Source organism: Camelus dromedarius, chromosome 7 (genome assembly GCF_036321535.1).
Source record: "Camelus dromedarius isolate mCamDro1 chromosome 7, mCamDro1.pat, whole genome shotgun sequence".
Taxonomy (NCBI): Eukaryota; Metazoa; Chordata; class Mammalia; order Artiodactyla; family Camelidae; genus Camelus; species Camelus dromedarius.
Window position 1 is genome coordinate 17,621,989 of NC_087442.1, and position 10,987 is coordinate 17,632,975.

At 36.7% G+C, this 10,987-nt stretch overlaps 1 protein-coding gene across 5 annotated transcripts in view; it reads right to left on the reverse strand.

The window, feature by feature from the left end:
- The window catches only part of EXOC4 (exocyst complex component 4), a 702,098-nt gene extending 693,674 nt beyond the window's left edge, over positions 1 to 8,424 (reverse strand). For all 5 annotated transcript variants that reach the window (XR_836802.3, XM_064487345.1, XM_010975676.3 and 2 more), the window contains exon 1: positions 8,289 to 8,424. Coding sequence is in view for 4 of the 5 variants with exons in the window: in XM_064487345.1 (XP_064343415.1) it covers positions 8,289 to 8,374 (86 nt within the window). In the remaining variant the exon portion in view is untranslated. The remainder of the gene's footprint in view (positions 1 to 8,288) is intronic.
- Positions 8,425 to 10,987: the final 2,563 nt, after the last annotated feature.

Genomic DNA, 10,987 nt, shown 5'->3' on the forward strand with positions numbered 1-10,987 from the left:
CTCCCAGTTCTCGGAAGTGGACTATCTTTTACTATTTCTTTTTTTACTTCACTAATAAAAATCTTGCTTATATCATGCTTTCCGTCTCTCGTCAAAAACTTTTTTTTTCGGGTGACTAAGGACCGATGTAATTCTTATTTTCCTTTCCCCGGTAACAAAACTTCTTAGAGAGCAAAACCACAATCTAATAAAAATTACATTACACGGAATTAACAGCAGATTAGGAACTGCAGAAAAGATTAGTGAGCTTGACTACACAGCATTAGAAACTATACAAAAGGGAACACTAAGAAAGAAAAGACACTCCCCCTCCCCAAAAAAGAAAAATAGAACATCAGCAATCAGTGAGCTGTGGGAGAATTTCAAGTGTCTTAAAATACTTAGAGGTACATCTAACAATATGTAAGACTTGACACTGAAATCTACTCAAAAAAAAAAGTGCTGAGAGGAATTAAATGGAGAGATACCTTGCCAATGGATCAGAAGGCTCATGTTGTTAAGATGTCAAATCTCCCATATTAATCAGTACACTCAACGCAGTCCCAACCAAAATCCCAGCAGGTTTTACTTTATAAATTGATTAGTTAATTCTAAAACTGACATAGAAAGCAAAGGACCTAGAATAGCCAAAATAACTTCGAAAAAGTAGAATACCATTGGAAAGCTTACGCTATCAATCTCCAACACTTATTAAAAAAAAAAAAAAGTAATCAAGACTGTGTGGTATTGTCATTAAGACAAACGAATGGAACAGACTAGAGAGTCAGGATATAGTCCCATGCTGGCCAACTGAATTTTGACAAAGGTGCCTAAGAAATTCAGTGAAAGAGGTCTTTTAAAAAATGGTGTTGCAACAACAGAATATCCTTACAAAAAAAAATTAACTGGAAAAAAAATTGACAGGGATGCTGGAAGTCTCCTCTATCTTGACATGGGTAGTGGTTACACAGGCAAACATTTATTTAGCCTCATACTAATATGTGTGTACTTTCTATATGTATGTAGACCTCAAAAATGGAGACAATAAAGTCATATAAGTTTAGCATATAGAGTAAGATCCCATATTCATTTAAAAAGATATTTCTGTCTATTTATCCAACATTTCAGAGAGAGAGAGAGATCTGAAATTAGGTTCACCTAATATCAATGATAGTAACTTACGGAGGATACAGTTCAGAATATTTTTTACTTTCATCTTCACATTTTTCTAATTTCCCTTGTTTGAAATCTTTATAATGAAGGTATACTATTTTTATAACAATGCAGTGATTTTTCAAAAACTGGAAGCAAAGATATTAACAATAGTTAATTCTGGGTGAAGAGAATCAGTTATTTCTATTTCCTTCCCTGTAATTTTCTATATTTTTTAATTCCCCCACTTAAAAAATATTTACATAACCAAAAACATATAATATTTATACTATTTTGTTGTGCTAAAAATGTGAACTGTATTATAATTACAACTATTAAGCCTCTGCTTGTACCTGGATAAGATCCACATGAAAACAAAAATAGTATTTTGAAAAATGGGATTTTTGGACAATGTTTCTTTGATGATTTTTTTAAACAAGTTTGTGCAATATAATTTTCATAAAAGAAAATGGGAAAAGCTGCAATGACAACTGTGCATAGAAAGACAACAAAAAGCATGAAATGTGGTTGAAGATCCCACATGCATTCAACAACAGAGAAAAGATCTTTTCAACAAATGGTGTGAGAAAAACTAGATATTCACAGGAAAAAAAAATAAAAAAGAATCTAGACAGAGGTGTTATAGCCTTCACAAAAATTAACTCAAAATGATTATGAGACCTAAACATCAAACTCGTAGAAGTCAGCATAGGAGAAAATTTAGATGACCTTGGCAATGGTCAGTAACTTTTTAGCTACACCAAAGACATGACCCATGAAAGAAACAAGTGATAAGCTGGATTTTATTAAAAATTTCTGCTCTGGGAAAGACAAATTCTCTGCCTAGAGAATAAGAAGCCAAACCACAGACAAGGGAAAAATATCTTCAAAACACATATCCACAAACATCCAACAACATTGTCTAGATGACAGCAGGGCAAACACTCCCCTCTCAATCATGCAGTAGAGAAGAGTAAATAGGGACAGTCCTCAAATACGCAGTTTCTGGCAAGAGCATGGAAAACTACAATATACCACTTGTGGAAGTGTAAATTACTGTCTTTCTGGAGGACATCTTGGCTCTATCCATCAAAATACAAAACACACATATATTCTAAAGCAGCCAATCCATTTCCATTGCCATGAATTTATACCATGGATATACTGTCCAATGTACATGAATGCTCACTGGAACTTATGTTTAACAGAAGGAAAAAAAAAAAAAAAACAGAAGTACGTGTTAAAAAGGGAGGACTAGGGGCCACCAATTAAATATTTTGGTGTATCCATGTGACAGAATGCTACATAGCCACTAAAAAAATGAGAAAGATCAATGCACTGCTAGAAAAGGTCTCCAAGATAAAGAAAAAGAATTGAACAAAGGTTCAAAAGTGTACACAGTATGATCCCTTTTGGTTTTTGTTTGTTTGTTTTAGTGGAGATACTGGGGATTGAACCCAGGACCTCGTGCGTGTTAAGCGTATACTCCCTATCACTGAGCTACTACCCTCCCCCTCGATTTGTTTAAACAATATATAATATATAATTTTATGACTATTTCTTAAGTACATATAAATACATAAATAATATTATATATTAATATAACTACTATACACATAAATATATATTCTTTTGTTTAAAGATCACACATTCACACACACTTAAATATATTTTTCTCAAGGAACCACAGGACACTTAACAGGGGTATGTTTCAGAAGGGAGATGAACAGGGAGAAAAGCCTACTTTTTTTGTGTATCTTTTAAAACATTTGAATTTTCTAAATATGTAACTAACTTTAGAAAATTATGTATATAATTTAAGAAAATCATATATATAATTTTTTAATGGCAATAAGGGTTATCTAGGGGAAGAAATTACATGCCTTTTGATTTGCTTGTTTATAGTCTTTCTGTCTTCAACAAACATTTTACATTTTATGTCTGTTCATATTTTATATGTATATATACACACAGAAGCATACATATAGCTAAATCTAGTTTCTTTAGCTGACCCTCAAATTATCAAATAATTACCATCTTACTTCAGTTAAACAAGGTTTCCTGGTTATAAAGAGAACATTCTGAAAACTGGAAACATTCTAGTCAACCTACCAAGGATATTTCTGATGAAAAAATTATATTCTGTTTGCTATCTAGCAAACATATTCAAATCAAGTTTCTAACCAGAGGAGCTGGTACTCCTGGAAAGGAGAAAATGAACATCTGAGTGTCTTCTCTGTGCTAAACTGTGCTAGGTACTTTTACATTCTCCTATTTAATCTTTCCAAACCCCACAGCACATTGCATTATTATTCCATTTTACAAGTGGCAAATTAAGGCACCAGGGCTTTAAGCAATGAGTCCAAGGTTATTTTACATGGATAATACAGTAAGTTTCTACTAACTATATGAGACCTCCCACTGAAGACTGTGACCACATTTATCTATAAGAAATGGCTTGGAAAAAACTGACCATATCACTCAACATTAAAATTCTACGCCTCAAAGCCTGCAAGAAATTTCAACGTTAAAAATTACACAAGGTTAGAAAGTAAAACATGGGTTCCCAAGATATTAATTCTGCATGTTTAGCCAGAAAAAAAATGGGATTTTGCCCCTCACATCCATATATGCTGTCAGGTGCCCCAGGACTTCCAGAAAGTTTATACATGTTTAGTCTCCAGATATTCCAGCAGTGGTTTTCAAACAGTACTGCATCACTAGTGTCAAGACTCCCCAGGATACAAAGAGAGCTGGAAACCCTAAAAAGCATGAGACAGGCTCAAATAAAGAGAGGAGTTGGTGCTGGAAAAACAACACTAACCCCCCAACAACAATATCCAGGACGCTGCTCCAAACAGCAACCACACTCCTTTCCTGCCACAATCTGTGTCATGGACCTCAAAGCTGTCTGTTCAAAGCTCTGATCAAAATGTGGCCTCCTTCAGCAGTTGACTTTGAATTAAATACAGGGCTGACCAAAATGCTCTCTGAGGAGGAAAGGAATTTAACAGGTGTCTTCAAAAAAGGATTTTCTAAGTTTTTGAAATTCCAACTTCTGTGACAACATGAAAGTTGATGAAAATGTGAGCCTTTAACTGCCTTCCAACCTCCTTGACATCTGTAAGCAGAGTCTGTCTACAAAAGCTCTGCTCTGAGGTTTCAATAAGGTCTCCTCAAGTCACAGCCGAAGTTTGTCTTCCCAATTAAACCGGCTATTAAAGGCCAGCTTACAAAGAGCAGAGAGTCAACGTTTAATTGAGAAGTAAATCACCTAACAGTAAGTGGTAGACACATTTCCCAATTAAAAATCTGACAAGACCTCACAAAAATAAAATAGCATCTCCAAAATGCCATCTTGCTTATTTCCTGTTTAGAAAGGCTGCCTGGACAGAAAGAAAAAAAAAAAAAAAAAAAGCCTGGGAGTGGGGGCGGGGGGGGTGAGGGGGAGAATCAATAAAAAAGTAGGAAAATGCTGTGTGTGTGTGTGTCCCTTAAACTGTCCAAACTGTACATCAGCAGGTAATCAGGACTCCGTCCACTCAATTAGTTCCATTTTAAAGGGCCACTGGCAAGACTTAAAACCAAAAGCTGTGGTTAACAGCAGCTTCCAAAAGACTCAAGCCCAAACATTGTGTGTCTCCTCATCAAAGCCCTGCCTCATGAAAGAACAACTTCTTCGGCAAAACCCCGGAGTCAACCCTTTGAAACTTCTGACTGTCCTGAAATACTTTTATTCAGGACTTTATAAACAGTTACAAATTTCACTTACAAGTCCCAAGGTACTTAAATAACCCATCTACCACAGGTAACATTTTCATTGCAATTACACTATACTTCTTTAAATTATTTTGACTTCAAAATACTTTAAAGTGATGGACTTCACACTAGCAAAATAGTCATCAATTAACTGTTTGGTACCATGGCTGCAAATAGTGATGAGATTTAGATATTATCCATGTCTACACTTACCCTGTCCTCAGGGCAAACTCCTATCCACCTGTAGTTTTTCTGCTAGTTAAAACTGTAATGATAAATGCTGTTCCAACTATTAAGGATAGTATGAAAACGTACGATAGTGTTATGCTAATATATAATGTAGTATAGAAATGACATTTTTTACATATCAGAGCAAGAGAACTGAAGGAGAATTTTTAACATTATTCCACCATTCAAATAGGAAAAACAACTGCTCAGTGATAGAAAAAAACGAAGCTAAACTAATCAAACTTTTCGAAAGACAATGGACTCTATCACTAGTAAGGAATTTATTTTGTGACAAACTGACAGGTCCAAGGAAATATGGAAGAAAACTGGCACGTACCAGATACATCTTCAGGGATGCTCAGATTTTATAAACATGAGACTAAAATGGTTTTTCTTTTTGAGGCTTGTTGCCAAAGCAACCAGGAAAGCTACAGTCTTTGAGAGAGAATTTGAAAAGAGGTTAAGGATAAGAGGAGGTAATCAAAGTTTTATGTGAGGAATTTAGAATCATGAATGCAATGTTTCAAGGGTAACACAAAGAATACAAATTGAACTGATAGACAAAGCAACTTCAGAGTCAAAGAACAATTTACTAACAAGAAATATGCATCCCTCATTCTTTTCATTTCCGTATTATTGAGATATATTTGACATATAACACTGTATTTGCTTAAGGTGCACAACACGATTTGCTACCTGTGTATGTTGCAAAATGATTATCACAGCAAGTTTAGTTAACATCCATCACCTCACAGTTACAATTTTTTTTCTTATGATGAGAACTTTTAAGAGCTACTCTCTTAGCAACTACCTTCCTCTTTCCATTCTACCCTGAAGTACCCTCCTCTGACTCCCCAACCCCCACCCCAAACATCAAAGTACACTACCATTGTCCTCTCATCCACTGCCACTGTTCATGAAATTTAAACCACTGGGTATGTTCAAAAGCACATCAGAGAGGAAGCAACAAGGAGAGTGAGCAACACTCTCACTACAACATCAAAATGTTCCTGGGACTCAAAGAAATATTGAAACACTCCACACTAATAACATTCAGGCTTAAGCAAGTTCATATGCAACCATGAACCCCCATCCTTACTAAACTTGCCCAGGATGCTAGATGTGGATGCTCCATTATAGCTTACTGATAACAGATAGACTAAAGTAAAACTGTCATTCAAGTGATCTGAGGTGGTCAAGGAAAGGAAAGAAAAATGACAGACAATAACATACAAGAGAAGTCAGAGTAAAAGATGCCAAATCATGGTGGTAACGTGAAGGTAATACAGATGGATGTAAGAGATACATGGATAACTACAAAATCGTATTCCATTTATCCAGCAACAGGAGAGTCTGCCTGAGCAACACAAAGGAACAGCCAACCAAACACAACGTATGTTCCTGATCAGTATCAGGAAAAAAGCTTTAGTTTGGTTTTCAGGCATTTTTTCAAATATAGGAAATTTTGGATAAATTTAAACAGCCTTTAAGAAAACTGATATATAGCATAAAAGAAATGAGTAGAGACTACAAAATCATAAATACACAGGTGAGACGGTACATTTGTATATAGCCACTACCTTCTCTAATTTCCACTCCACTTCTATAGGAAGCAATCACTCCTTCTCCTGAACTCCCAGCACATCTCACCCACCTCTTCTAGTCTTATATCACAATTGTTACTCACATATTTTATCCCTCAAGTAGACTATACTCCCAAGGGCAACATCAAGTCAGATTTGTCTTTGCAAAACTCAGGGCACCCACCCATTCATTCAACAAATATTTACTAACTCCATAGAAAGTGCCAGGAATCATACAATAAACTGACACTAAATTCGTACTGTTTAAATGAATATTGACAATTAAGCAGAAAAAAAGTTCAAAAAAGAATCCAAAAAAAATTCAGGTATTATAGTTCCACAGGGATTAAGATGGAAAACTACAGATACTCTAGTCGGAGTTTTACTGTCATGAGAAACATTTACTACCTGTGTATTGTCACAGCAAAAATGTGGGTCCAACAATAGAATAGCATTTCCTCTGTATGGCCTACCAAGTATACTAAGTATTTCCAAACACAGAAGAATTATCTTCTTAATCCTAAAGAAAATTTAGTAATAATGATTTCATATGCCACAATCTTAAATTAGAGTCCCCTAAATAATACTCTTGAGGTGGATCTTTATCAGTCCATGAGAGATGCGCTGTTTTAAAAGTTTCATCTGTTCATTCATTCAAATGCTTATTAACCACCAGGTACTGATGGGCCTGGGTTTTAAAAAGATCATTAGGACACTCCAGGAGCTCTCCAAGAACTCAACCAAAAGTTTAGCGTAAGTGGAGGGGAAAGGGGGGGGCGTTTTATTTTACGAAAAATACGTAGGTTGAAATCCAAATGCTAACAACGTAAAAACGTTTCATGATACAGTTTATTCAAGTTGTTTCTCGTCACTCCCTGTATCATCCTTAAGGGTGTCTGAAAGGGTTCCCCAGCCTTCAAATTTCACTTTAAGAAAGAAAAGCCCCTAAAAGTTTGCCACTCCCACTCCCACCATATATAGTCTGGGAAAATGATATGCACAAAGGAGAACTTGAAATTTGTTTTGGTTTTTTTTAAAGAACAGACCGAGACAGGAAGGCAGAACAAAAATCAAACACAGATGTGTGACTTCCAACCCACAAGTTCACTGCAGGCTCTTGTATTTGAGGCTGTGGCCATTCACAGGTGGTTGGAGATGTCCAACATGAGCGAACACAATCTGTAACTCGTAACAGGAGTCTCCGGACGTCAGGGCCTGACACCCAGAAGTCCGGGGAACAAGGCGCCTTTACCGTGAGCGCTGCTGAAGGCAAGCACTCAACGTTGTATGAGTAAATGAACACACCTGGCTTTCCCTACCACGCCCCAGACAGTGTGCTTTTGGGGCCCGGGCCCCTAATGGAGAGCTCTGGCCCTAAATTAGGAAAACACTGTGAGGCTGGGCTCCTCCCTCAAGCGCAACCCAGAGAAAAGGGGGGAATGGTGGGGGCCCTTGGGAAGGGCTAGGGGGAGGCAAGGGGAGGGGTCGGCAGGGTGGAACCCGGCAAACCCTTCTCCCTTCCAAAGCGGAGGTCGAGCCGCCGCCCGCTGCCCCCTGTACCCTGACCCTGTCTCCTGCCTCCCTCACCTGATCACAGAGATGAGCAGCCCCGAGGGGTCTTTGCTTTTGCTGACTGTGCCTCTGTATTTCCCACCAGCTGCTTCTGCCGCCATCTTGGTGCGAGGGGGCGAACCCGTGGGCTAGAAGGAACCCACGCGTAAACTCTGTGATTGACCTCTCTGGAGAGCCCACCAATGGGAGAAGAGAACTGCGGAATCACGGACCTGAACAATCCAATCGCTGGAGGGAGGAGGCGGGACTGAGGCAAGGGTCGCGGCCCGACTGGCGCTCTAAGCATTCTGGGAATTGTAGTTTTCCTTCCTCGGTTCTTGGACGCACAGGAAAACTAAACCACTACGACTTAGGGAAGTCTCCTTTTGTCTTCCTTTAAATTTGTTTTGATCTTCGGGTTTTTCCCAGTTTCCTTGTTTTTAGAATTTAATTAGTTTTTTAATAAAACGTATCTGATGGTGCCAAAAAGTGAATGTGGGGATGTGTATTTAAGTAATGTCCATCCTTGATGTCCATGTGCAAAGTTTTTACTTTAAACACAAGTGGTTTTTTTAAAAATCCAGTAAAATGTGATAATGAATAGGCGGACATGCTTTCTTTAGTATTCTCTAAAACTAAATGTTTATACATTCGTTTAAAGTATGAGTTCAATTATTTTATTTCCAGATAATCCTAAAAAACATACGAGCAGGAACATGCAAATGCATGTTTGTAAAGAAAAGACTGAAAAACCAGAAAGCCAAAATGACCAGGTTCCTTTTCTTCCCATGCTTAATAAACTATAGATGATAATGTTGCACATTTGTGCTTTGTTAATATTTTTACTAGTCAGTTTTCGTATGTCCTGCTTTTCACTCTACTGGCTTAGTCATTAATTCAGTAGATGAAATGAACCACCAAAAAAAGGATTAGAGTAAGAATGGAAAGTGTATAAATCGAGAACCAAGAAGAAAAATACATATTGAGAAGGAAGGAAAGCAGTGATCAGCTTAGTAGCAGTAAGATTAAAGAACTTCAGAGATGAATAGAAAGCAAACTCAGATCCTGGAGTTGTGAAGTAGTGAGCACAGAGCATATCAACTACTTTGATTAAGCAGATAGAAGCTGGTAGAGGTTCACATTGATTTTTAAAAATAAGTTGGAAATGTATGTATATATATTTGTAACTGTTCCTTGCCTATGGCCCAATAACTCCAATCCTACAGAATTTGATCCTATAGAAATAGAGATACAGAAAAAAAATTCTGAAATTTTTAAAACAACATTGAAGTGTTAAATTATAGAACATCCTTATGTTCTATATATAATATATAGCCACTGAAAATAATTTTAGTGGCTTTTAATGAAGAGAAAATGCTCATGATATAAGTGCGAAAAGCAGGCTATAAAATTAAAGAACTCATGTAAATGGAAAGGGGTCATTGTGGAAGGGTCTCAGGATCTCTGTAGGGTCTCTCTTACGAAAACACTAATCCTAATCACCTCCCAAAGCTCCCATCTCTTAATATCATCACCTTTGAGGGTTAGGATTCAACATACGAATTTTGAAGGTGGGGAGGATAAGACACATTCAGACCTCAAACCACATATAAAATTTAACTCAAAATGCATCAAAAACCTAAATGTAATAAATAAAACTCTTAGAAGAAAACACAGATTCTTATGATGTTAGGTCTGGACAGTGGATTCTTATATATGACACCAAAAATATAAGCAAGAAAAGGAAAAATAGATAAGTTGGATTCATCAAAATTTAAAACTTTTGTGCATCAAAGAACACTATAAAGGAAGTAAAAAGACAACCCACAGGATATGAGAAAATATGTGCAAATCATGTATCAGATAAGGCTCTTATATCCAGCATATGGAAAGAATCCTTACAACTCAAAAGCAAAAGACAAAAACTCCAATTAAAAACTGGACAACAGACTTGAATAGACATTTCTCCAAAGGACATGTGCAAATTCCCAACAAATATATGAAAAAATACTCAACAACATTAGTCACTAGGGAAATGCAAATCAAAACCACAGTGAGATACCACTTTACAGAAAAAATATTGAAATTTAGTATGGCTTTAATTTTTAAAAATAGAAAAAAATGCTGGCAAAAATATGGAGAAATTGGAACCCTCAAACTTTGCTGATGGGAATGTGAAGGGGTGAGGTAGCTGGGAAAAACAGTTTGGTGGTTCCTCAAAAAATTAAACAAAAAAATCACCATATGACCCAGCCATTCCACTCGTAGATATATATTGGGAAGAATTGAAAACACATGCTAAAAAAAACCTGTACAAAAATGTTCATAGCAGCACTGTTCACAATAGCAAAAAGGTGGAAAAAAATCCAAATGCCCATCAACGGATGAATGTGGTAAAATAATGTGGTATATGATTGAGGTATAAACAAAATATTACATATCCATCCAATGGAATTTTATTCAGCCATAAACAAGAATGAAATACTGATGCATGCTACGTCATTAATGAACCTTGAAAACATTATACTAAACGAAAGAAGCCAGACACAAAAGGCCCCCCAGTTTATGATTCCATTTACACAAAATATGTGGAATAGGAGAATTCATACAGACAGAAAGCAGATTAGTGTGTCCCAGGGGTTGGGGGTAGGTGTGAATGGACAATGACAATTTTATAGACATGGGGTTCCTTTGGGGATGATGAAAATATTCTGGAACTTAATAATGGTGATGGC